The following is a 25,913-nucleotide window of genomic DNA, read 5'->3' as shown; positions in this document are numbered from 1 at the left end:
AGACAATTGTTTGTTAATAAAAATAAAAGTACAACCTTTTATTTATAATTATCTCTGATCTTCTCTCATTGCCCAATGATAAAATACATATCTAAGATTAAAAGACACTTTATTATTATCGATATTTATTAAAATTTAATGAAGGAAAGTCATTAAGAAGATGGTCGCTGATTGAAAATCATACGATATTTAGCAGCCCATCTCATTTAAAAGGCAACATTTCTCAGCGAACGCTCGTAGAAAGTGGTCAACCAATGAGCTGAGAAGAATACTGTTCCCTATCGAAGAAGTGGGTTTTCTCAGTAGCGTGGCGGAGGGCAATACCGGTTCGATTTATCATCTCTTGGCAGTGTCGTGGAGCTGTGCTTAGTCCAGTGGTTAGTCATTGATACATAAAGGACATTCGGGAAGGACTACGAACGATACGGCAATACGGCAATATTAGATATAATTTCATTTTATTCAAGAAGGAAGAAAAAAAAATAAGAAAGTAAATACGGACGAGGACGATCGAACTAAGAGAGGAAGAAATGTCGTTTCGACAAAAGACGCTTTTATGCGTCATCTTGATTATCGTCACAGGTAGGAAGATACACGTTTCTTCGCTGGCGCGCTTCATCCCTATTATTATTCGATTAATTATTTAATTTAATTTTTATTTTTTACTTTTTATCGAAAGAAAAAAAAAAACAAAAAAAAAGGAAAATACTTGGAACGTTAATCATCTTTTTTAATTCATATTTTTGATCCTACCGTACATAAGAAAGAGACACAGGCGGTAACGGTGAAAGAAAAAGACGGAGAAAGAAAGAAACAAAGAGAGAGAGAGAGAGAGAGAGAGAGAGAAATATTGCTTCGACTTGTATATAAAACGAGATCCAGTCGTCCTTGTCGTCTGAATTCGTAAAACATCACGAATCCCTTTCGAAAATTGCGAAACTAGACGAACGATCGAGATTCATCAAGCTTTCTTATCGATGACACTCCTTCGCAGATGCGTACGATCAATGCCTAACGCTTTGTACCTTCGTTTCTTTCGCTCGGCTACCAATCTATACGTTCTCCATTACGTTCATTACAATAAAAGAGTTATTTTTCTTATCTTTCTATCTCCAGTGTATTTCACTATCCATTCGAATCGTTCTTATTATCGGAATTCCACGCTTTTTCTTGCTTTACCTATAACCATTGAATTATTTCTTGGAACTTGAATTGCCGTTAACGAAAGTGCCTATAAAGAAGAAATGAAATTTTTGTAAAAGAGAAAAAGAAAAAAAGAAAACAAAAAAAAAATATTTTTATTTCGATCCTAAAAAAAAAAAAAAAAAAATAAAGAAGAAAAAGAAAAAAGAAAAAAAAATAATCGTGATCAAGAATAACTGTCTCTTCCGTGTTAGATGATTTTCATTTATCCAGTTAGAAAAACATTTGCTATTTTGGTAAAACAGAATCCTCAGTGGTTTCACTCATATTTACATAAGTACACCACTACTTACACATATGGCATTATAGCGGGATTCAAGAAGTACGATAAACACGTGTACGTGCATACACATATACACACACGAATAGAAACGTTGCACCTGAACGCTTTGCTAGGTACAACGTCATTGCCACACTGGTACCTTCACTTTTCACTTTACAAGTAAACGTATCGTTTTGACATCTACGCGTACGATTTATCGCTCGATTATTTTTCCTACAAAAAAAAACAAAAAAAAAAAAAAATTATGCGTATTCATTATTTCTCAATGGTGAAATTAAAATTACCGACGAAAATTCTAATCGTGTATATATAAAAATTTATCATTGAATCGATCATTAAATCGATAAAAATTTTCTAAGATCTTTGATCAAATGTTATTCATTCAAATTTAAAAGTAATTATAATATTCATAGTTTCGTGGGAATATCATCAAATTGTTTTACAACAGTGCAAGGATTAAGATCAGGTTGGTTTAACAATCATAAAATCAGGCATAAGACTCTTCCTTGATGGCCACTTTCTCTTGCCTGCGTACACGCATATGATTTTAACACGTTCGAATAACGATTTCGTTGGAATATATCGAAATGTATTTATTTTCATTTGATAGGTATAATATATTCCTTGTATAAAAATCTTCGTTGATATATCATTTTATACGTTTTAAATCATTTTTCGTCCCGCAAAAGAAAATAAGAAAAATAATTGAATATTCACAATAATGAATGGTATCTATGCATATATGTATATAAATATATATGTATATATAAAAATAAAAAAACAAAAAAAAAATTCGAACAAAGAAATATAAAAAAAAAAACCATCGCCTATTGCGTTCATTTTGTGATCATTCATAATAGATTTATATAAATTAACAAATCGAACGTCTGTGAATTAATATAAAAAGAAATATCATATCCTGGATATTTATTTAGAAAATAATATCAAAGGAATTAATTAGGAATTAGTCAAGAATTTTACTTTCTCGTATTAACAAATAATATTTCCAGTATAAATATAATTAAGAATCGACATTCTTCTCGAGACAAATGATATTCATTGTCAAATTCCATATCGTATCGTTTAACTGTGTCGCAAAGAGTAAATTCAATGGTGAAAAAAAAATTTCCAAAAATATACGATCGTCGAGATAATTCGATTTAGTGACGAATTTTGTTAATATGTTTGCTCGTGTATTCGATGTATATAATGGTATGTCACAATCGTGTTCTTCATCGCTTTCTCAAGCCTCTTTTCTGATAGCTTTGGAATTTCTCTCACCCATTTACTTCGCTTGTCTGCAAGTTTCCTTGAACACACTGTAACTTTCATCTTCATCGATGAATGTCTGTTGTTGTGTTCTCATAAAGAAATAAAAGTATTCTGAGATATTATCTTTGAAGAATATTTAAAAGAGAAGATGAAAAAAAAAAAGAGAAAAAGAAAAAAAGAAAGGAAAAGAAAGAGAAAGAAAGAAAGAAGGAAAGAAAAATACTGCGAAATGGAATAATTCACGTATAATCGCGTGCAGGTTGATAGATTCGCATCCTCCTATTGTTAGTCAGTTCATTACGAAATAAGCCGACTATTATTCTTTCGAAACATTTAACGTTATAGACACTATCATATTACAGTCTTTATGATGAAAACATAAACATAATTCGAATTGCTTTAAACGATTCTTAGAATCAAGTATAATTATCTTCTATAATAGATGATGCCGTTGATAACGAAGTTAATCTAATGCCAATGATATGCCGTTGAGAGTTCAACGACTCTTCTTCATTGGTAGTAAAATCGTTTAGATAATATAATTGTGAAGGTTCGTAATAAAATAATTACCGATAGATTGTACATACCTGACGTTGCATATATTCATAGCATTCTTTATGCAGAAATTAATTCCACTTGTTAAGTCACATGATCAACTTAGTAATGAAGTTGTAAGACTATAAATAAAAAGAATCTAGTAAAAGTGGAACATATAGGCAGTTATGTTATTCATCCTGTAAGTAATGTTAAATCTTCAACCTTGACATTTCGCCAATACGACTACTTTCAATTTAATTTTCAATCTCTCAATAATGACAAATCTTCGCACTCTTCGTAAACCACAGAAAGGTGCCATTTTCTTCTTCTTCTTTTTTTTTGTCATCAAGGTTAAAATGTTTTCCTTAACTTTTTGCTGCAGTACAATGTCAAAAAAATAAAAAGGATGAAGATAAAAAAGACGAAGAATTCACATGCCCGGAAGGTCAGGGAAATGGAAATTTCGCTGATCCTGCAACCTGTAGAAGATTTTATCAGGTAATTTTATTCTAATATATGCATTTTAAATAATCAAATATTATTTAATTCACTACAAAAAAAAAATATATATAAATAAAATATTAACTCTGTTATTATTTGTATTTGTACAGTGTGTAGATGGATATCCGTACTTAAATAGGTGTCCTTCGGGATTACACTTTGATGATATTAGCAAATTTTGCACCTTCAAAAATGAAGCCCGTTGTGGACCTATTGCTGCGAGTAAGTTAATTTCAGTATCGCTTCTAATTTATTATTCTTATAGATCTTTTTCCATATAAACGTCGTATTTATTCTTTTCATTATTGATTAATGAAAAAAAAATATTATTTATAGCTCCACCTCCGGTAACGGATCCTCCAACGGATCTTGCAGAGAGATGTGATACAGCAAATTGTCAGCTTCCTTACTGCTTCTGTTCACGCGATGGAACGCTTATACCCGGTGGTCTTCAACCGGAGGAGGTATAATTTATCGAATTTAATTTTTTATATTTCATCATACTCATCATAGTTAAGTAACTCATTGATATTAGACATTTTCAAATTGACTCAATACATGTTATTTATTATAGACGCCACAAATGATAATAATGACATTTGATGGAGCGATAAATCATAATAATTTTGATCATTATCAAAAGATTTTTACACAAGATCGATTAAATCCAAACAACTGTCCATTGAAAGGTACCTTTTTCATCTCTCATGAGTATTGTAATTATAATATGGTACAAAGTCTAGCGCACGATGGTCATGAAATAGCTACGGAAACAATATCGTAAGTATACGGATGATCAACGAACGATTGTTTTTGTTTTTCCAATGAAATTTTTAAATCAATTATTTTTAGACTTCAAAAAGGATTAGAAGATAAAGGTTACGAAGAATGGGTCGGTGAAATGATTGGAATGCGAGAAATCCTAAAGCATTTTAGTAATATTTCAGCAAATGAAATCGTTGGTATGAGAGGACCTTATTTGAAACCTGGTCGAAATACTCAATATAAAGTATTAGAAGATTTTGGTTATATATATGATAGTAGTATTGGAATTTCACCTCTAAAAACACCTATATGGCCATATACTCTTGATTACAAAATACCTCATGAATGTAAAGCTGGTACTTGTCCCACTAAATCATTTCCAGGTAAAAATTACTTCATTTACTACAAAACAATAAAGAATTTATTATATGCATCAAAAAGTCAATAAAGACATGTCATTTATATTATAGGAGTATGGGAATTACCTCTAAATGCACATTATGTTGAGAGTTATGAAGGTGGACATTGTCCTTATCTAGATCAATGTGTCTTACATAATCATGATCCTGAAGAAGTATTTGATTGGTTGCAAGAAGACTTCAACAGATATTATGAACAAAATAGAGCACCGTATATGATGCCATTTCATACTAATTGGTTTCAAATAAAGGAACTTGAAAGAGGGCTTTCTAAATTTCTTGATTGGGCAGTGACATTGTAAGTATAAAATTATTTATATGTAATATTTGAATGGAAATATAATATTGATATAGAAAAATGCTGTGTATACAACATAAAAATATCAATATTCAGATTGTAATAATAAATTAAAATCTACGATTATTGGCCATATTTCATGCTAATTTATAATCAGCATATTTTTTATAAAACACTTGAGTTTCTGTTAAATTCAAATTCTTTGAGATTTAGATATTCAAAAATTAACAATTTATAAATAATTAAAGAATTAATAAATTAATAAATAATTAAAATTATTAAAATAATTAAAAAATTAAAAAATTAATAAATAATATAAATAATAAATTAAACCATATCTTAATAAAATGCTTTTTTTTTTTACAGACCAGATGTTTACTTTGTGACTGCCACACAAGCATTAACTTGGATAACTGATCCAAAACCAGTTAAATCTTTAAATAATTTTGAAGGTTGGTCATGTAAGAAAAAAGAAAATATTCCTGGACCACCTTGTAATAATCCAAATAAATGTGCTTTGGACTTTAAGCCTCCAGAATCCAACTTCACTACAACTAGGTAAATTAAAGAGAAAAGATTGATTTTATTTATAAATTAATCTAAGCATAAATATTTAAGCATACATTCAATATTAATAAACATTTACATGTAATATAATAATTTTACAGGTATTTGGAAACATGTAGAGAATGTCCTTATAAATACCCCTGGTTGGGAGACGCAAAAGGTACTGGATTATACAACGATAATTATAATCCTGAAAAAAAGTAAATTTGTATTTCTAAATAAATTAGGTGTAATATTATGATTGTCAGTTAAGTTACATTTTGTTTATTGTTATCATCAAAATGGTTGCTATATGTGATAAAGGTCATTGATTCGTTGGTAAAGAATGTCTACAAATTCTGAATACCTATAAATAATATAGTTTATTTCAAGGAAATACTATCATATATCTATCTAAAGAAATGCCAAAATTTATCAAGAAATATTCCTGTTAAGAAATATCTATATTTTATTAATTAGCTATGAACCGTATAAAAATCATATAAGGTTATATATCTTAACCTTTTTTCTTTGCACATATTTTTTCAAAAATTTCATTTTTAATAAATATATGATTTTTTTTTTATTGCAAGTCATTTTGATAGACTAGGTTAAAATATACAATTAAATACTCCACATTCCTATAATTCTCATGAATTTTGCCTAATTTAATTCTCACTTAAACTAATAAAATACTATTTGTTCAATTAATTTGTATGCTAAGGTCTACTTTATTTTATCTATTCTGTAATTTTTATGAATTTATATAAGTCATATCAGATTAATTTATTTATTGTGTTACTAAGAACATAGTGACACAAGATAAGGTAAATATCTTATGTATTAATTATTTTTTATACAATATATTAAAAAAAAAAAAAAATATATATGTAGAAGATATTACAGCTACAATTATAACTCACTGATCTAGTACAATATAGTTTAAATAACTATATTATTTAACGAATTGGACTCCAAGGTTCAAACACTTCACCCCACTTTTTACGTTCTGAAAGAATTAAAGAAATATTATTTCATTAAAATGTTTAGCAGTGAAAGATCAAGAAAATTAAGTTTATTGTAAGACTATTTCATATTACCAGGCGGAGGAAAATCTTCTGGATGTAACATAACATAATGACGAAGCATCTGATCTCTTTTTGCAAAGTGGTTATCAACTAACTCATGCATTTTATATCCTACTGCAAGACCTATTACTGTTAGTGCAATATGTACCTGAAGACCTGTAAACAAATTTGATTAATATAATTATAACGATTACAAGAAGATATATTGCAATATATAAAATTAAAGTTATATATTTCTACATTTTTATTACAATGTAAATGTACATTTTGCTTATTAAATTTATAATTTTTATATAAATGAACGAAAAATTATTATTTTAATAGCATAAATGTATAAAATATAAAAGTGATAGTATATACTATATAATAATTTACAATATGTACGTATATGTATTACTATGATTACTAACTAAAACTATATTAAAATAATTAAAGCTACTAATACCAAGTCAAAGCAATATCTCTATGTTGCATAATCGACATATATAAAAATTAAGGTTAGGATCGTGTCTATTATTAATTGATATTTTTGTTTCAAATATATAAATTCAAGTATAATATTTATGCAAATAATTAATACATTTATAAATGATAATTTAATTACCTGCATGTAAGGGTCTTTTCAGAAATGAATTTCGAAAACATGCTCCTCCAACCAACATTATTGGCGTTCCAACTAACATTCCATATTTTTCCCAAAGAGAAGGTCTATAATCTGGATCAGGTGTAAGTATATCCAAAGCCCATTGAATGTCAGGATTAGTGCTCATTTTTGTAAAATATTTTGTTTAAAATAGTCAGTGGAAAACTAATAAACTTTAAAAGTTCATCCTAAGTATTTACTAGTAATACACTCTATCGGAACTAAATCAAACGAACGTTCACACTATAATGTGGCACAATATCGAAAATATCGATAGATCAATCTAACTTTTTATTGAAATACTCGATTAATAATTATAAATTTCAATATAATTTTGAATTATAAAATTATTAAACTTTTATTATTCATATTTTCTTACTTGGTATATATATTTGTTTAATTCATTATCGTATAAATATTATATTATTTTATTTTATGAATATGTGTATGTTAAAATATAAAATAAAGAGAAATTATAATTGTTATTGTATCTACAACATTTATTGGCACATCTGTAGCAATATTTCTTTTTACATAGCACAGCAATCTTTTTTAATTGTTATATGAAAAGTACCATCAGTTGTAATAATAATAATATGATAGTACTTGTTAACATAAAATTAATATTAAATATATTCCAAATAAATCTATATACTATCTTAGAATATAGATATTATCCTTAAATTGTTTATACATCATGCTACTTATTTATATATTATAATAAATATATGACACAGATAATTCTAGTAATATCATTGATGGCACTTCACATATTCTACATTAACATATAGAATAATTATATATTATATTCTAAGTTTTATAATTTAGAAAAAAAAAATAATGATACATAGTATATTATATAATAATATACAATTACATGTAGAAAAATATATAGTATTAATTAAGATTGTTTTTTAAGGAAGATGATTTGTCTTGCATTAAATGGAATAATGATATTCAGGATTTGCAATTACATACTTGATAATTGCATCAATTACATATTATTTAGAGGTAATAAGAGAAGAACGGTGGATATAATTCCTAGAATAATTTATCCTTTTTCTAAACCATATCACATATCAAATATATAAATAAGAATATTGTGTCTATATTTATTGCATTTAAAGATTTAATATTTTAATTAATTGTAAATAGATAGTTTATATTATTTGTACGAATAACTAGAAGTATTTATGAAATATTTAGAAATAAATAGAAATATTTATGAAAAATTACAAATGCATAACAAGTGATTGAATGGATAAGTTAATCCTAATCAAATTCTTCAATTCACAATTGAGACACAAATGATAACATACCATTTGTATTGTTTTTTAAATAATACTTATCTCGCATTGCGAGTAATGCGTATTAATCTCATAGTAAATAATAACGTAAATAGTAAATTGTATAATATTGCAAAGGATAAATTCCTTCATTTGTTATTATTTTCTGTACTTACATTTCATAAGAATTTTTTGTACAAATTAAGCATGGCCAGACCATATCGATAATGCTGATCTAAATGATATAAAAAAAAACATAAAATATATAACGTTTTAATGTAATTTAAACGATATTATGATATTTTACAAACCTAAAACATGCTTGAGGCATTGCATTGACTTGATACCATAGTATTAATGCTAATAAAACACTCCATGTGCGTAAAGGACATAAAATAGTGGCAAGTGTTCCATATGCTAGCCAGAAAAAGTAAGCCATATTTACTTGCATTATAATCAAAAGTATAATTGGTACATTTTGCAAAACCAAATAAAATTTAGATGATTTTTTATATGTTCTTTCCGTGTTTTGCAATCTGTAAAATTATTTAATATTACATAAAATACTTTATTCAAATAATTTCCTTTTATTGTCTTATTTTACCTTTTATCTGCTTGATGAGCCAAAAGTAACATAAGAGGTAAATGAAAAGAAAATAATTGGAAAAATCCATATGCATAAGTAAAAGCACCAGGCAAAAATGAATTTCCAACAAATGTACCCCATGCAAATATTATGCCTATATGATTTTCTATCACCTCACCAATCGCCCATGGACCTACACAGAATGTAATATTATATATATATATATAAGTAAATAATAAATACTTTTGTAGATTATTTTGTTTATATATTGTATTTTTGTATTTTATGTATTGTATATTGTATTGTAATATATATATATATATATTGTGTACATTAATATTTCACACTGTTATTAAACAAATATAATGAAAGATACATAACTTACCAACAATTAAATATAAAGCATAAAGGACCAAAGGGAAAAATAAACGATCAATGGTAGATAATATCCATAATTTCCTAATCCACCAGCGGAAAAATTTTACACGTATCCTTGGACGTGACATACGCTTTGCTAATCATAAAAGTAGATAATAAAGAACTATTTTAATTCGTACAGGCATATAAAAATATTATGAAAAATAATTATTCTATTTACCTTCACAAAGTATATGAAGAAAGCGAAATACACACAAAGGTGCTACTATCAATACAAGTACACTTCCAAACAGAAACTGAAACTAAATAATTTACGGAAACAGATATAGTAATTATTTGATTAAGTTAATTATAAATATTTCAATTGTTTTAATTAGATTAGTATTAGAAATTAGCAAATTAAAGTATTACCATTATAATATTTCAATATAATTATAATAAATATTTAAGTGATAAATACATTTTTATAATAAGAATTATTCTAATAATATAATTTAAAATAATAACTTACAATACGACTGACATTAGACATAAGAATCAGTCTAGGTAGAAAACCAAAAGATAACCGTGATCCATCAAGTGAAAAAGGTTGCATAATAATTTTTTCTCTCCCTTTTTCATCTATTACGCGAACCTGTAACATATAAGTAATATATAATCATAATAATATATAATCAAATATATAATCATAAGCAGTAATATCAAATTTTTATCAAATACAATATAATATTGATTTTTATAGATTTTATACTGAACTTGAATATGATGAATTCCATTGCTATATTCTGAAGCATTCCATTTTACAACATACAGTGGTCCTTTTACGTTCTTACATCGTAACCAAGATTTATTATTTAACTGAACTTCCACACTTTTTATTGGTACTGTTGAAAATGCTAATATTCTATAAAAATATTATTATAATGTATTAATATATTAATTTTTATATGTTCTTTGACATTTCTATATACTATTTGTCATGATTTATAAAATTACCTTATGTGTGTAGATTTAATAATAGAATTTACATTTTCTTTTCGAGGCATCATATATAGAGCATGCTTTGGATTGGTAATCAATACTACAGGCCAATCGTGATGTTTCATATCAATAAATGAGAACTGTCCATGGTCTATTGCTGCAAGGCGATACCTAATAACAAATATAGACACAAAGTGAAACTAAACTTTTCAATAATGTATAAAAATATAGAATATAAAATTATACATTCTATTGTCTTTCCAATCTGCCAATTCTAATTCAAGAAATCCTGCTTGTTGTGTTGTGTACATATTTGGAACTGAACCACCAAGAGTATGATAGTGTCCACATAAATATACCATACTTTCTTTATATTTTCCTGTAATACAATATGCATTATTAGTAAAAAAATACACACCCATAGTAAAAGAAATCAGATTATACTAACATACCTATAATATTTCTGATACTTGTATCAGATTGAGATAATATACATGAGGTTGGATAATGCCCAAACCAAACAATATAATCTGCATTATTTTCTTTGGATATATTTACTAATTCTTGTATCTTTTTTAATTCTTGTTCATCCAAAACACCAACAAAATTAAATGGTCTCTTTGGGCCAGGTTTCAAACAAGCATCAATAGCAATAAATGAGTATGTTTCAGAGCCAACAGTCACTTTATATATATATGATTTTGGATATTTTTTCCCTTGGATAGAATAGTTTGAATAATAATTATTCTTTGATTCAAGACTAACAACATTAAAATTATCTAAAATTAAAATTTAGTTAGATTATTATTTATATTATTTGATACGCTTATCGTATTTTTTTATTCATTTTTTATTAAAATTCATACCATGGTTTCCCCTAACATCTAGCCATAATGTTTTTTCTGTAACATTTGTGTTTTCTAATATGTTCCTGTAATATTTCCACTCTTGCAATATTTGATTAGAACCCATTCTATCTTTACTCTTTGCATCAGTTAAATCACCTATATTACAGGTTCTATTATAGTGTTATTAATAATAAGATAACTTATAATATAAATTATGTCTATTACAATAAAAATTACCTGATGCAAGGACAACTGAAGGCATAATAGATTTTACTGTTATATTGCAAAATTCTTCTAATTCTATTATTCTTCCAGGATCTTGAAATATGCTTATATGTATGTCTGTTATCTGAAATAGTTAATGATGTAAATCTACATCTAATATGATGTTACATCTACATGTTACATCTAAAATGATGTAAATGACATCTGATTAAAATAAAAAGAGTTTACTTTTAAGATTAAATATCATAATATTTACAATTTATTGTTGACTTATAACTAACCTGAATAAACCATATTAAATGATCCGGTGATTCCCTAATTTGATATAACTTTGGTTGTAGCCATACCGGTTCTATGCCTTTGCATGATAAGGTATTATCTGATATATGAGAATCAACATTAATTAGATCGGCAACATTTGCCACAAAAATTGATAACATTAATACAAAGATTAGAAGAGCCACGGTTGATTTAGCTATTTTCATTTCAAGAAGAGCCCAAGGAATAAGGTCTAATTTGTTCTGATATTTATTTCTGTGTAATAATTACTCTGTTTTGAATATTAACTTCAGGTGACTATGTACTTATCATATAAAATTCCACAAAAGTGCTTTGTCCAGACCAAGATACCTGGAGTATATTATAGAAAGCAATTCAATTTTAGATTTACATTTGCATAGGTTATAATCGTTGATACATTCAACAAATCGGTTTATATATTTTTTGAGGAAGACAATTGAAATATTTAAAATTTTATAGTTTTATTTCCGTTGCAATTGTTCCCTGACAGTTTTACATTACGACTTACGTGCCGTCAAATCTATACCCTACAGCTGATCCGTGAGTCGATGGTAATACGATTGTGTGGTGTAAGAAATATATGTAATACGCATGACAATTTCCATTTTATATATAAAAAAAATAATACAAAATAAATATTTCTAAAAAATAAAAGAAAAATTCTATCAAAGTTATATCTTTTAAAGGCTTGGAAACTATGATGTATATAGTTATGAATTTAAATAGGTTATACATTTTATACTTTTATTATAAAAAAGCTATTTTTTTGAAATAAAGAAATATCAATAAATAAAATAATAATTTCTGCGATTAACTCTGTAAACAATAATGTCAAGATAACTAATAAATTAATAAACTATTGATACTAAACATAACAAGTAATGATTCATATCATTTTTACTAAGTAAATGATTATTTTCAAATGTATACTTACTTTTAAAGTCAATGATAATTGAGTTAAAATAAAAGAAATTTGAGTTTTTTATTGCTTTTAATATAAGTTTATGAAAATATTTTTTCATTGCATTTTTTACTTATCATTAATAACTTTTATTCACAATAATAGTACATCTTTTATTAACAGAACACTTCCAACTTATTGTTTTAATAATATGATCGGAATCTGCATACATCTTTCTTCATTATTTGTTATTAATGTTGTTATTTATAATACCTATAATTTGTAAGGTAAGATCTTTTGATTCTATCAAACATTAACAGGAGCAGGTGGTGTCTGCTTTAATTGCAAAATAATTGAACGCATTCGAGATACATCTTTGGAAGTACGAGATGATTTAGGATTGAAATCACATAGCTTCGCGATACGTTCCCACTCTGTACCAGGCTCCACTTCGTCAGCTTCTGCAACGAATTGCTTCTCTGCATTCCTATTAATAAGAACGCCAAATTATTTATAATATCTAATCACATATCATTTATTTTATAAGAGTTCTCATTAATTCATGTTTTTTTTTTTTATATACAATTCAAGCATAATTCCATTGTTCATTTTATGTGCAGGCATTATTTTTATCTTTTACGAAGTGGATGCCAGTATACATGCATTTGAAAATGCTATTACAAATTTTTTAATAAACATATATCAATTATAATAAATTTTAACATTAAAAAAGATAATAAAATATATTGGCAGATTTTGTGCATTATATATAAATATATGATATGCAATACTTTCTTTATAATATTACAAAAAAAATTATAGAATTAAAAATCCTAGAATTTTATTTATATATCTATTATTATATATTATTTTTAATGTATATATTATTTTTAAACTTTCTATACCTGCTTAAGCAAAGCAACGTTGTATAGCAATTTAATGCAATATGCATTGCAACTATATGTAATCAATGCAATATACATGCAATTAAACAGATTGTAACTTACTTGGCTGATTCCCTAAGAAGCAGAATAAAAAAATAATGTATGTATATATCTATATATCATACTTATTCAGATAGCCTAAAATTAAGTATATGATAATATTCAACTACTATAAATAAATGTAATTAAAAATATAGTAACTGAATGCATCAAAGAGTAAGAACAATATTATTACAACGTTTAAGTTATATACCTGTAGTTCTGTTTTGCATTAATATAAAGTTAAATTAAATTTGATGAAAATATAAGTAATTTATATTAAATAGAACTTTTTTAGTGTCTGTAATTATTTATAAATAGAACAAATGTTAAATTTTAACTAAAGAATATATATCAAATATATAAAAATATAAAAATTACCTGTTAGTTGTTTTGGTTTTGCTAATTGCCTCTGCATGATGCTTATACCATTCTTCTAATTCTTTCTTTGCAGCTTCTCTCCATTCTTCTTTTTTCTTTTCTTCTTCAGCATCTAATAAATGTATAATTTTTAAGATTAATTAAATGTTAACTTATAATTTAATCTAATTATCACACATACCTTTTTCTTCAAGACGTGTTTTCTGTTCTTCTCTCCATTTTCGTATCTTTTCTGGTTCCTCTTTTACTGGTGGTGCTGATACTACTGTATCTACAGGTAGATTTTTTTTTGTTAAATTATTATATTTTTATCAAATTCTTATGAGTATATATATCTTACCTAGAGCAGGTAATGTTTGAGATTCAGTGGTCTGTCCAATCGTATCTATGATTTCGAAACTACCTTCAACATCGCTACCTGGACCAATTTTTAAACTGCCAAAATTTCCAGATAAATCCTCTACTGAAAATAAATTTAATTATAATATACTATAATATATAAAATTATTAAGAATACAGAACACTTTTGAAGTCAAATATAAAATATAATTAATTTATTGTTTAATTATTAAGAACAACTTTATATAATTTAATATTCATGATTGTTATTATTCGTCAATTCTTTAATCAATAAATAAAAAATAAAATGATATTTATTCGTTTACCTTCTCCATTAGTAGCTGTAGCTGGGATAGCCATAGAGACAGGAGGAATCTCATCTTCTAATCCTGCTAATTGATCTTGTTCTCTTGCTAGAAATTCTGCGGCAGGATCTACTTCCGTATCGTTTACAAAATTGTCACCAAAAGCATCCATGATAACCTAACTGACTGAATATACATTGTACGTTATGAGGATTATATTCTTATGGTAATCTTAATGATATTTATGCTATAAACTTTAAATAATAGAAATATATATAGAATATATATAGAAAGAAATCTTCAATAGATTAAATAATTTTCATATTTTGTATCATAAAATTATCTACAACTTAATTAACCTAATAAATATATATAGTATATATTTTTTAATTTAACCTTTTTAATGTCTGCAATTATATGTTTTATGTTAATAAAAAACATATATCTTTATAAAGCTTAATATCATAGGTTAGATTTGAGCACATGACAAATTATGAAGTTTAATCGTTATTAAAGAAAATTATATGTTTATAAATAAAGTAAATAATTTTAATTACATAAAAGTATTAATATAATCAAAAATGAAAGTATATGATTTATTATAATATTATTGTTGAAATTATGGAAGAGATATTCTTTAAAGTATCCTTCAATGCCGCTTTGCGACTCAGAAATATTAACACGTATTAATATTTATTGTTAAGAATTACTTACGTTAACACCCCTTTTTTTAACCTTTTAGATTCCTGTGAAATGTCAATTATAATTTGACAACGTCAATACCACAATGCGCAATATACACATGCGCACGGATACTAACTATAAAGCATAATTTCTATAACAGTTGAATTGTCCATTCATAGTTGAAAACAGACGAATCAGCATAACTGTATACTTTTATTCAGATTTATGATTGGCTTAAAATCTAATTTAAATTGTTAATTGAATTCTTATGTTATACTTTAAGGCTATGTTTGAATTGAATAATTATTTTTCTAACGGTCATTTTTTACTTATGTGATTTAAGATGAATTTGTTTATATAAATCAATTACATTCAATGTACTTACCAACGAATTATAATCTATAATTAAGAAATATTTGTATAAAAGATAATAAATAATAATTTGAATAAGATTATTCCACTTATTTTTTGTACATTGTTTATTCATAACTTTTACAGTTACGTCATTGTGCATAGACAATATGTGTAATAAATTCTTAAAATCTTAAACAATGTAAAATATATTTTATTATGAACGAAATGTCTTATGTTGTATTTAAAATTGCTGATAGGCAATGATAAAGAAAATTGTATTATAATTAAATGACTTCGTCCGATATAATTTTATTAATGAATTCTCAATATTCATTTCAAAATGGATAATACAGAATATTCCTAATCAATATATCCACAATTACATTTCCAAATCTATTTGATCATTTGAAACGTAAAGTTATTAAAATGATGAAAAATACAATTGACTAGGTATATATTATATGTATCAAATTGATTATAGAGATTTACTCTGGCTTTTAATGTGAAAAGCCTTTATGACTTTTTTTATGCCCAGTACTACTTAACGGCATCATAAAATATTGAATAATAAAATTTAACATTGTTGGCAGCCAAGTAGAGCAGTGTACTGAAAAAGTACAGCAACTGCTTACATATTTTGAAATTCTCCTGTGCCGTTAGCATTAAGCATGAGAATATTTGGATTTTCCTTTTCAAAGGCAGTTGCATCTCTACCTCCAGGCCTTTCTTCTTGTCCCCATTCACCCAGAGCTCCACGCATTACATCGGGTTGTTGTCGCAGCTTCTCCTCCTCCTTCTGCGACATTACTAACAGTTTATGGTCAAAAGTAACAAAACAATTAATAATTAATAACAAAATCATGAATAATTAGAAAATACATGATTATTTTCTATGATTAAAATCAAGTCACAAAAATGTTTTCATTGCTATTATTAACACATAGGTATTAATATTAGTTGCATTATAAAATTACCCCAAAATATTAAAACAATATAAATACTACAATACCATAAATATTTAAAAAATTCATTTTATGATAAAATTTTGATGACAAAATATAATTCAAATCATATATTAAAACTTAAAGAAATCCAATGTTTACCAAGATCTTTATAGATTATTTATAAATAATGAATCTAATTTAAAATATTCAATTTTTTTTTTGCAATATTTGAGATGAACATAAATGGAAGCAAATTTTAATTTCATACAGAAGAAAATGAAGTTCGCACGAAAAAAATATCTGTATTATATACTATTGTTTTTCACAAACCTGTTTGTCTTCTTGTGCAAATTTATCAAACATATTTGCATAAAGTTTCTTTTCTTTTGCCAGTTGTTTCTTAATAAGATTATTACAAACTATAATTTGTTTTGAAGCAGCTATATTTTTTGGTTCTATTTTTAATACTTTTTCAAAATCATTAATTGCTATTTCAGGTGATGCAAGTGCAAGATAAGCTTGTCCTCTTCTAAAATATGCTTTTTCATTATGTGGATCTAACTTTAAAGCTTCTAAGCATGCATCTTTAGCCTCAACATTTTGATCAGTTTTTAAATAGCACAATGCAAGATTCAAATGTGTGGATAAAAGAAGACTGCCGCTCTCTGCTTTAAGTTCATTTTCAAAATTTTTATCATAGCATAAAAAATCCAACACTTTTTTGTACATTTTAGTAGCTAGGTTGTATTTTCCATTTTTGAAGTAATTCGTTCCTTTATCTTTCAAAAGTTTGGCTTGCTCTATTTTTTGAGATCCATTTAAAGACCAACTTTCTACAGCCTATATTAAATTTTTTAATATAATTAGAATAAAAAATATAATAGAAAATATTTAATAATATTATATTCAGGTTATTACCTTTTCAAAGCTTTTTAATTCTACAATATACTCCACATCTGCATTTGGTGGAATATTAAATTCAGGTTTACCTTCCTTCTTGAATGCATATTTACTTTTTATTTTAAGTTTAGATTTTTCTCCACTTTTGAAACTTTCAAGGGCTTTTTCTACACCCCTTACAATTCCTACATCTTCTCCTTCTCCAAGACAAAATTGTACATCTCTATCTTCAAAAACTTCATCCTTGTACATTCCAGTCAAATGTACTATAAATGAAAAATGTTATATACATATATATATGTAAATATTATATAATAATTGAATATCATACATACTGTTTACTAATGATGTATCACGAGGAGTAACATAATCTTTCCCTGGAGTAATTTGAAGTCTTTCAATGCTTCCATCTTTATCAGGACTTAAATCCTCTCCTGACCAATCAATCATTTCTATCTGATAATTGATATAAAATTTATAAACTAATTAGATATATTATACTTATTATAAATATTTTATTTTTATATACTTTCATATTGAAAAATTTTTTTTTTTACCTCAAACTTAAGAGTTGTATTAGGTTGAATTTTTGGAGGACTACCAGTTTCTCCATATGCATATTCAGGAGCACATGTTAACATTGCGATTTCACCTTTTTTCATTGTAGCTACACCTATATCCCAAGCCTTAATAACATTTGACATACCCAAATTAAATTTGAATGGTTCATTGCGATCTCTGCTAGAGTCAAATTTAGTTCCATCTAACAATGTTCCAGTATAATGTACTGTTACTTTTCCACCTGTTATTGGAAGTTCATCACCAACACCTTCTTTAAGGATTTCTTTAAGAATACCACCATTTTTTGCAGGAGAAATGTCTATAGCAGCCATGCTAAAAGATGATACATGTATCATATTAATAATTACAAATATATGATAAATTGGAATATAATAAATATATATAACAATATTTTCTTCAGGATGTAATACTATTAAATATCTTCTTTCAAACGTAATTATTAATTGTTAATTAGATTCAATTATATGGAATAATAATTACATTTAAACATTTGTAAATGTCGATTATTATAGTGCGTGAAAAAGAATTAAATATAAGATAAAACCAAATATAAATAAAAATAAAATCAAAAGATTTGTAAAAAAATGTATTCTATATATTTTATGTAAATAAAATGGCAATGACGATGTATATTAAAATCATTTATATATATTTAAGAATGCATATGATAATATTAAATCATACTTACATTGTTTTAAATTAATAAAATATTCTAACGTTAAGAATAATTTCTATCGAATGGATTAAAATCATTCAATGTTCAGCGGATGATTCTAGAAAAATAACTTTTATCACGCTTGTGGAATTACCGCAGTCGTGGTTTGAATAAATCTTATAGAACTTACTAGAAAAGTATAAAAGTCGAAGTTTAGTTTGCGAGTATTTCGAATCGATAGTTCTCGTCACTTCGATTGACTCCTTCTTTCGATTATTTTTCGATATCAATATATTAACAATCTCGTAAACTTTGTGATTAAATACTCGATAATCATTGTTTTTCGATTCAAAATACAGAAAATATAATATTAAATTTAATTTATATCATAAATATGCTACATCATTATTTATTTTACTATTTAACATTATCGAATTAATCAATAAAATAATTAATTTATGTTTTGTAAAAAGAAATCTATTAATTATCATTTGAAAACTCGTTGTATTATATTTTTATTATTTTATGTCGTTTCGATTAATACAAAGTAAATAGATAACAATTATTATATTGTACATACGTAGAACTATAAACAATTATCTAATTAAATTAATTATATAATAAAAAAGTGAAAATATTATTCTTCGGGAAAGTTTTTTTTTTTTAAATAGAAAATTTCTAGAACCGCCATACGTTTGTTTTAATTTTCATAAATAATAAGTCTGAAGTAAGGACAAATGAATTGTATCGATAGTCTTATCAAGTCATAATCTTGCACACCCGCCACATCGTATTCACTGCATACTTCAAGTTTCTCGATACCATTTGATCTACAAACGTTATAATATCGTTTTTTCATACGTAGTTATAAAAAATGCCGAGAAAACGGAAATTACCTAATCTACATAGCAGGTGTCGTATTTGTCTTACCGAAAATGGTTGTATGAGTAATTTATTCGATGATAAGTTGCAATTTCAAATCAATGACCTTAGCAAGTGTACCTCCATTGATGTAAGTTGTTTATAATCTTTCATTATTTTATCAATCTTTTTCATCTGTTTTTAATTACCGTATTACGTTTTATTTAGATAAAAGATGAAAAGGGTCTACCGAATATCATTTGTCATGTTTGCTTATATAAATTGAATATGTGGAGTGAATTCAAGGAACAATTTATACAATCTAATGAATTATTGTTAAATCATTTGGAAATATCAGAAGCATCTGATAATACGGTATGTATAGAAATATTCTATTTATATTATCAACATATACTTATTTGGTGATGTGTAAGCATTAACTTTCTGTTACAAAAGTTCATTGAATGAGTTGTACTTGTTTGGTTCTTCTTAACACGCCTTTTCATTAATCATTCAATTTATTATAATACCATAGATAAGTTAGGTGAATAGATATTTAACGATATAAATTTGTTTAGATGATTTACATTAGGTTTTTAAATATCGTTCTTTATTTTATGATATTGTTTCTTTTTCAATTGTTTACTTATTATTAGAATAACTCTGACTTACATTAAGTTCTTTCAATATCGCCTTTTAATATATAATATTGTTTCTTTTTCAATTGTTTACTTATTATTATAATAACTCCGACTTACATTAAGCTTTTCAATATTGTCCTTTTATTTTATGATATTCTTTCTTTTTCAATTTCTTACTTATTATAATAATAATTGTAAATGTAAAAATTAAATCTAAAAAATTAAAATCAACATGTTCTAGATATCACAATTTAAAAGAAAACTTGCAGAATTGCAGCAGAGTAGTGATGACAGTTTATCTGATACCAATGAAAAGGTATGGAGTATAAACAATTGTTAAATTTTATGAATCATATATACAATTTTATAAGTATTCTCTTTGAAATAATTTTTTTTAAATAATATCCCTCATTTTTAGAAAAAGTCAAAATCAGAGGTTCCTCCATTAATACCATTGGAATTTGCAAGTGTAGATTGTGTTGCTGATCAAAATACACTAAAAGAAATGTACATATCAGAGGATGATCCTGCTTCTTCAAAAGATTCATCTCAGAAAACAAATGATATTAATACCAATAAATCTGAAGAAGCAAATGATAACGAAGGCAATACCCAAATAAAACCATCTTTAGTTCCAATGAGGGTTAAATCTTTAAGTGGTAAAAGGGGTAGAACAATTGAAAGAAGAAAAGCTTCTACAAAACGTTGGGTAGCTAGGAAAAAAGCCCTTTTAGCAGCAACTGGAGAGCATGCCTCAGATACTGATTCTGTAGTTTCTGATGATGCACAATTATCACCTGTACAGAAAGCAAGAGCAAAAACAAATGCAGACAAAGAAGCTGAGAGACAAAAGAGATTAGCTAAAGCATTAAAAAATTTAGAAACTAATATGAGCGGTAAATATAATATTAAAAATGACAGTGATAATGTAATTGTAGAAACAGATTCTGATACAAGAAAAACAAGATCTCAAACATTGCTCAATAATGATGTTTTGTCAAATGAGAATAAAAGTATACCAAAGGAAGATGGTATGCAAGATGAATTGAAACAAAACAAATCATATATAGAAAATGTTTTAGAAAAAGAAAATTCTCCTACTGATATCCCAGAGTATGATATTACTGACGAATCTGTTACAAAAATTAAGTTGCATAATGATAAAAAAGCATTTTTGCCACATTCAGTAAAATCAGAATTAGAAATCGGCGATGTAAGGTATGTTGTAACATCGACATTGGCATTAACTGAACCAGAATACACGAACAAAACACATTTAAATAATTTACCTAAAGAATCTAAGAGTTTTAATGTAGATGAAAATAGTCAAGAAAAAAATACAGATATTATCGATGCTGTACAATTGCGTAGAATTCATCCTACGATAAGTGATTCAAATGATAAAAGGTTAATTGAAAAATGTTTGAACATAGAAGTAGAGGGAACAGAATTAGAAGTATTAAAACAAATTCAGCTTGAATTGGCTACCTTTATTGAAAAAGAGGTGAAATATAAATTATTTGGGATAAATAGCAATGATATAAAGAATGAAGAATTACAAAATTTCTATAGTTCTTCTTATCAGGCATTAGATCAGAAATTAAAAAATATAATAGAAAAGACAATAAAGAAAAATATTGAAGCGTCATTTAAATCATTTGAATTTTCTAATCAACAATCTAGAACTGTTTCAGCAGAGTTTGTAAAAACAGCAATGATCTCAAAAAAATTTCAACCTACAGTTGTATTAAAGGTATTAGATCTAATACAGGAAAGTAAATATCATAGAATTAATAATTTACATATTCTTGATCAGCATAAACCTATAAATAAAATTAATAATTCTCTTGAAATTTTACCTCATAAACGAAGAAGAGTACCATCTAGAAAGTACAATGATTATAATACATCTACTATGGACTCTGATTCCAATGGTTCAGAAGAAACTATATCACACAAGTTATTATCTACTCAAAAAGTATATGCATCATCTATTAAAAGAGAACCTGGAGTGAGAAAACAATCGTTTGAAAAATCTTCGAAACATAGTATTTTAATGACATCAACATCTGTTGCAAAGAAATCTACTGTTGGATTTCAAAAAAGCATAGAAAATCGTAGCAATATAACGAATCCAGAATTATCAATAAGTGCAAAACATATTTGTGGTGTTTGTAATTTGTCTTTCAATGATCGTTCAGAGATTGAGGTACATATGAAATCACATAAAGTGGAAAATACTATTCCACGACATAACAAACATAAAATGATGCGTTGTAAAAGATGTCATGAAATTGTGGAGGCACGATTCGTAAAATCACATGTATGTCGTTCAGTAAAGCAAGTACATAAATGTTATGTATGTAATGTTGTATTTAGAACAGAAAAATTATTAGCGCATCATTTAGAAAGTCATGATCAATCCGAATTTAATATAGAAAATATAGCAAAAATAGATTCTAAAAAATTATTAGATACGAGTAATCGAAATTCTTCAATACTTGTTACTACTGTGAAAGATCAAATTAAAAAATCTATCGTAGGTACTCAAATAAAAGCAGTAGAAAACACTACATTAGAAAATACATTAACTTCTAAAAGTGCAAAATTAGATGGAATTAAAAGTATTGAAAGACCTAAAAAAACTTATACTTGTTTTGTATGTGATAAAATTTTTACAGATGAAGAGATACTCAAAGATCATTTACAAAAACATTGTGATGATATAAGTGAAGATGAGCAAAGTATAGGAAAAGAACAATATCAATGTGCTATTTGTGGTGATTCCATGGAATCTGAGGATGCACTTGGGGTTCATGTAGAAAAACATCTTTTTGATGACGAAGATGACAATCCTAATCTTATTACAATAGGAACTGAGAATGAAAAAACAAAAGAGTCATCTTATCAATGTGTACAATGTGCAGAAATATTTAATTCGGAGATGTTATTGGAAATGCATACACAAGCGCATGAAGAAGAAGCTGCAATAGCAGAATGGGAGAAGCAAGGAATGAAGGCATATGAATATCAATGTATGATCTGTGATGATCTTTTTGAGACTGAAGAAGAATTGTCTGAGCATCTGGATGTACATAATGGTAATGCACATGTATGCCAATTATGTGAGAAACCATTTCCAACACTTTTACATTTACAACAGCATGTTGCAACGCACTGATGTAAATATGCACATCAACTTTACTTTTAATATGATAAATAGTTATTAATATATATTATAATGTTTGTCTAATGTAACAACATATAATTAAAAATTTCAAGTTTTTTTTTTCTTTTTTTTTTTTTTTTTTTCTTTTTTTATATATAATATTACGTAATAATAAAAATATTAACAAAAATAATTATATTAATGTCATAGATGAATAGAAAGTTAAAGAAAAATACTATATAATAGAATTACATTATATATATAGATGTATTTACACATCCACACATATGATCATTTTTAAAATATCTATTAATTAATTATATGATTGATACAGTTGTTTAATCTTCATATACATATTTTATAAAATATACATATATGCATATTTCGAGTTTAAAAGTTTTATATTAGGATCTAGTTTGTTTAAATTTAAGGTATAAATTAATTAACTTAAAAAGTATAGAATTTAAATGATATTAAAATACAAATTATAGTACATTTTTAATATTAAGAGATAAAATATATATTACTTTGCATTTTGTGAATTCAATATTTTACTTGTATGTACAGATTTTTTCTGAATACAAATATTCTGTAAATATATATTTGTGTAATTAAACTTATATTTTGATTTTTGAAAGAAAACAGAAATATGTATGCATGTTTATTAATAGTAAAATGTTAATTCATTTTTACATAAATACATAAATATATAAATATGTAGAACCAATATTTTTGGTTAATGTATTGATGTGAATTGATGTAAATGAATGTAATCATTTTACTTGTATATATATATATTAGTTTTAAATACAGCTCTGATTTTTTGCTACAATATGATTGCGTGCGATTAAGGATACGCAACATAATTACATTTAATATTAAAAATATTTTTTAAATAATTATGATTAGAAGAGAGGTGAAAAATAAAATAAAGGATTGCATATGGTAATATTTTGTTAATTGCTACTTAATATAAATTGTGAATATTAATACTGCAAAATGTACCAAAACACTTATGGAAAAACAAATATAGTTATTGATGTATTATTTCTATCTTTTAATTATTGTCCCTAAAATAAAAGCATTATTAAAAATATAGTATATATTTTATACATAGGACGTTTATTAGATATACATAGTAAATTTTATACAGAAGGTAAATTCTACATAACAATTTATGAAGTTATGGATATTCTTCATAAAACATGATTTGAAGGATTAAAAAGTAATTGATTACAATAATCAGTCATAGGCTGAATTGAAAACCTTACTATATTCTACTTTATTTACATAAATATCGTGTACAGAGACACAGGTTTTATTCATACTTAATTTTTATTTTCGTTAACATACGTCGTATATCTAATTATTACATGTAAAATAATAATTTTAAAAATCAAAATACATATTTCAGTCAAAATCAGTTTTCGACTTGTATTAAATATTTTGAAAATTATATGGTAATTATAATAAATTATAATGCATGGCTTTTGTATATTTTAGGAAAATTATGTTTTTTATAAAATTTTCCAATGCAACTGTCAAAAATAAACATCTAATAATGATTTAAAGGAAATTGCGTTATAAGTGTACATAACACATTGGTCCTTTAATAATGTGTTCGTTATAATGTCAAATAACTTATATACTTATACTTTACAATGAAGGACACACATGCTATAATTCACTTCGCTTGTGCTTACGTTTCAATTTTTCGATGAAAACACATAAATGTAAGGTGACATATATTTTCATGAAAGTGTATAATCTTTATAAGAAATATACAAAATTTGTATTTTAGAAACAAAATTAATTCACTTTGAAAATAATATTCTAGTCTTATTATTTTTATATAAAAAGACATTATATATGTACAAAGCATATTTTATATATATATATATATATATATATATATATATATATATATATATGGAAGTGATAGTGTGTTAAACGTTAGATATTTAAAATGCTTAAATTTATGCAAGAAAAAATGACCAATACTTTTTTAAGAACAATGCTAGAATCATTGTTTTTTTTTGCTTTTTCTTTTTTTCA

At 25.7% G+C, this 25,913-nt stretch overlaps 6 protein-coding genes across 16 annotated transcripts; 2 read left to right on the top strand and 4 right to left on the bottom strand.

Moving 5' to 3' along the window:
- The first annotated feature begins 139 nt into the window (after positions 1 to 139).
- On the top strand, positions 140 to 6,083 carry LOC124947683 (chitin deacetylase 1). 2 transcript variants are annotated; one of them, XM_047490168.1, is made up of 9 exons: positions 140 to 582; positions 3,678 to 3,793; positions 3,907 to 4,018; positions 4,133 to 4,260; positions 4,371 to 4,576; positions 4,649 to 4,944; positions 5,032 to 5,278; positions 5,645 to 5,836; positions 5,947 to 6,083. In XM_047490168.1, exons 1-9 carry the CDS (start codon positions 531 to 533, stop codon positions 6,047 to 6,049), a joined length of 1,452 nt encoding a protein of 483 aa, XP_047346124.1. In that variant the 5' UTR covers positions 140 to 530; the 3' UTR covers positions 6,050 to 6,083. The 2 variants fall into 2 exon arrangements, with proteins under 2 accessions (XP_047346124.1, XP_047346125.1); XM_047490169.1 differs by lacking the exon at positions 140 to 582 and adding an exon at positions 2,288 to 3,607.
- LOC124947684 (NADH dehydrogenase [ubiquinone] 1 subunit C2) lies at positions 5,842 to 7,791 on the bottom strand. 3 transcript variants are annotated; one of them, XM_047490173.1, is made up of 4 exons: positions 7,517 to 7,791; positions 6,925 to 7,068; positions 6,748 to 6,833; positions 5,842 to 6,191 (listed from the first exon to the last, which is right to left on the bottom strand). In XM_047490173.1, exons 1-3 carry the CDS (start codon positions 7,680 to 7,682, stop codon positions 6,784 to 6,786), a joined length of 360 nt encoding a protein of 119 aa, XP_047346129.1. In that variant the 5' UTR covers positions 7,683 to 7,791; the 3' UTR covers positions 5,842 to 6,191; positions 6,748 to 6,783. The 3 variants fall into 3 exon arrangements, with proteins under 3 accessions (XP_047346129.1, XP_047346127.1, XP_047346126.1); XM_047490171.1 differs by having other exon boundaries at positions 5,842 to 6,035; XM_047490170.1 differs by having other exon boundaries at positions 5,842 to 6,833.
- A 243-nt stretch (positions 7,792 to 8,034) lies between these two features.
- LOC124947682 (transmembrane protein 62-like) lies at positions 8,035 to 12,751 on the bottom strand. 3 transcript variants are annotated; one of them, XM_047490167.1, is made up of 14 exons: positions 12,668 to 12,751; positions 12,141 to 12,238; positions 11,872 to 11,983; positions 11,653 to 11,804; positions 11,239 to 11,565; positions 11,033 to 11,165; positions 10,802 to 10,957; positions 10,562 to 10,709; positions 10,317 to 10,439; positions 10,026 to 10,107; positions 9,813 to 9,941; positions 9,446 to 9,620; positions 9,153 to 9,377; positions 8,035 to 9,076 (listed from the first exon to the last, which is right to left on the bottom strand). In XM_047490167.1, exons 2-14 carry the CDS (start codon positions 12,151 to 12,153, stop codon positions 9,043 to 9,045), a joined length of 1,809 nt encoding a protein of 602 aa, XP_047346123.1. In that variant the 5' UTR covers positions 12,154 to 12,238; positions 12,668 to 12,751; the 3' UTR covers positions 8,035 to 9,042. The 3 variants fall into 3 exon arrangements, with proteins under 3 accessions (XP_047346123.1, XP_047346121.1, XP_047346122.1); XM_047490165.1 differs by having other exon boundaries at positions 11,653 to 11,790; positions 12,141 to 12,489; positions 12,668 to 12,736; XM_047490166.1 differs by lacking the exon at positions 12,668 to 12,751 and having other exon boundaries at positions 12,141 to 12,303.
- A 434-nt stretch (positions 12,752 to 13,185) lies between these two features.
- LOC124947821 (clathrin light chain) lies at positions 13,186 to 15,937 on the bottom strand. 5 transcript variants are annotated; one of them, XM_047490485.1, is made up of 7 exons: positions 15,783 to 15,937; positions 15,090 to 15,254; positions 14,765 to 14,887; positions 14,606 to 14,695; positions 14,425 to 14,536; positions 14,068 to 14,079; positions 13,186 to 13,547 (listed from the first exon to the last, which is right to left on the bottom strand). In XM_047490485.1, exons 2-7 carry the CDS (start codon positions 15,238 to 15,240, stop codon positions 13,367 to 13,369), a joined length of 669 nt encoding a protein of 222 aa, XP_047346441.1. In that variant the 5' UTR covers positions 15,241 to 15,254; positions 15,783 to 15,937; the 3' UTR covers positions 13,186 to 13,366. The 5 variants fall into 5 exon arrangements, with proteins under 5 accessions (XP_047346441.1, XP_047346444.1, XP_047346442.1 ...); XM_047490488.1 differs by having other exon boundaries at positions 14,765 to 14,884; XM_047490486.1 differs by lacking the exon at positions 15,783 to 15,937 and adding an exon at positions 15,626 to 15,759.
- A 276-nt stretch (positions 15,938 to 16,213) lies between these two features.
- On the bottom strand, positions 16,214 to 19,382 carry LOC124947819 (peptidyl-prolyl cis-trans isomerase FKBP4). 2 transcript variants are annotated; one of them, XM_047490483.1, is made up of 6 exons: positions 19,221 to 19,382; positions 18,508 to 18,844; positions 18,286 to 18,406; positions 17,969 to 18,216; positions 17,381 to 17,890; positions 16,214 to 16,902 (listed from the first exon to the last, which is right to left on the bottom strand). In XM_047490483.1, exons 2-6 carry the CDS (start codon positions 18,841 to 18,843, stop codon positions 16,735 to 16,737), a joined length of 1,383 nt encoding a protein of 460 aa, XP_047346439.1. In that variant the 5' UTR covers position 18,844; positions 19,221 to 19,382; the 3' UTR covers positions 16,214 to 16,734. The 2 variants fall into 2 exon arrangements, with proteins under 2 accessions (XP_047346439.1, XP_047346440.1); XM_047490484.1 differs by having other exon boundaries at positions 16,762 to 16,913.
- A 482-nt stretch (positions 19,383 to 19,864) lies between these two features.
- LOC124947836 lies at positions 19,865 to 24,011 on the top strand. Its single transcript, XM_047490507.1, has 4 exons — positions 19,865 to 20,199; positions 20,277 to 20,423; positions 20,931 to 21,005; positions 21,108 to 24,011. The coding sequence occupies exons 1-4, from the start codon at positions 20,062 to 20,064 to the stop codon at positions 23,868 to 23,870; spliced, it is 3,123 nt and encodes a 1,040-aa protein (XP_047346463.1). The 5' UTR covers positions 19,865 to 20,061; the 3' UTR covers positions 23,871 to 24,011.
- Positions 24,012 to 25,913: the final 1,902 nt, after the last annotated feature.

Source organism: Vespa velutina, chromosome 3, assembly GCF_912470025.1.
Source record: "Vespa velutina chromosome 3, iVesVel2.1, whole genome shotgun sequence".
NCBI lineage: Eukaryota > Metazoa > Arthropoda > Insecta > Hymenoptera > Vespidae > Vespa > Vespa velutina.
This window is presented reverse-complemented; position numbering and strand designations above follow the sequence as displayed.

Coding starts and splice junctions, on each gene's coding strand:
- LOC124947683 (XM_047490168.1), top strand. CDS start 531: ATGTCGTTTCGACAAAAGACGCTTTTATGCGTCATCTTGATTATCGTC. Junction 4,019..4,132: donor TTGTGGACCTATTGCTGCGA/GTAAGTTAATTT, acceptor TATTATTTATAG/CTCCACCTCCGGTAACGGAT. Junction 5,279..5,644: donor CTTGATTGGGCAGTGACATT/GTAAGTATAAAA, acceptor TTTTTTTTACAG/ACCAGATGTTTACTTTGTGA.
- LOC124947684 (XM_047490170.1), bottom strand. CDS start 7,682: ATGAGCACTAATCCTGACATTCAATGGGCTTTGGATATACTTACACCT. Junction 7,069..7,516: donor GAAAAGACCCTTACATGCAG/GTAATTAAATTA, acceptor ATTTGTTTACAG/GTCTTCAGGTACATATTGCA. Junction 6,834..6,924: donor AGAAGATTTTCCTCCGCCTG/GTAATATGAAAT, acceptor TAATTCTTTCAG/AACGTAAAAAGTGGGGTGAA.
- LOC124947682 (XM_047490165.1), bottom strand. CDS start 12,344: ATGAAAATAGCTAAATCAACCGTGGCTCTTCTAATCTTTGTATTAATG. Junction 11,566..11,652: donor AGATGTTAGGGGAAACCATG/GTATGAATTTTA, acceptor TTTTAATTTTAG/ATAATTTTAATGTTGTTAGT. Junction 9,621..9,812: donor TGCTTTATATTTAATTGTTG/GTAAGTTATGTA, acceptor CATTCTGTGTAG/GTCCATGGGCGATTGGTGAG.
- LOC124947821 (XM_047490485.1), bottom strand. CDS start 15,240: ATGGATGCTTTTGGTGACAATTTTGTAAACGATACGGAAGTAGATCCT. Junction 14,888..15,089: donor TACAGCTACTAATGGAGAAG/GTAAACGAATAA, acceptor ATTTATTTTCAG/TAGAGGATTTATCTGGAAAT. Junction 14,696..14,764: donor TCAAACATTACCTGCTCTAG/GTAAGATATATA, acceptor ATCTACCTGTAG/ATACAGTAGTATCAGCACCA.
- LOC124947819 (XM_047490483.1), bottom strand. CDS start 18,843: ATGGCTGCTATAGACATTTCTCCTGCAAAAAATGGTGGTATTCTTAAA. Junction 18,407..18,507: donor ATACAACTCTTAAGTTTGAG/GTAAAAAAAAAA, acceptor ATCAATTATCAG/ATAGAAATGATTGATTGGTC. Junction 16,903..17,380: donor TTGCACAAGAAGACAAACAG/GTTTGTGAAAAA, acceptor GTAATGTCGCAG/AAGGAGGAGGAGAAGCTGCG.
- LOC124947836 (XM_047490507.1), top strand. CDS start 20,062: ATGCCGAGAAAACGGAAATTACCTAATCTACATAGCAGGTGTCGTATT. Junction 20,424..20,930: donor CAGAAGCATCTGATAATACG/GTATGTATAGAA, acceptor AACATGTTCTAG/ATATCACAATTTAAAAGAAA. Junction 21,006..21,107: donor TATCTGATACCAATGAAAAG/GTATGGAGTATA, acceptor CCTCATTTTTAG/AAAAAGTCAAAATCAGAGGT.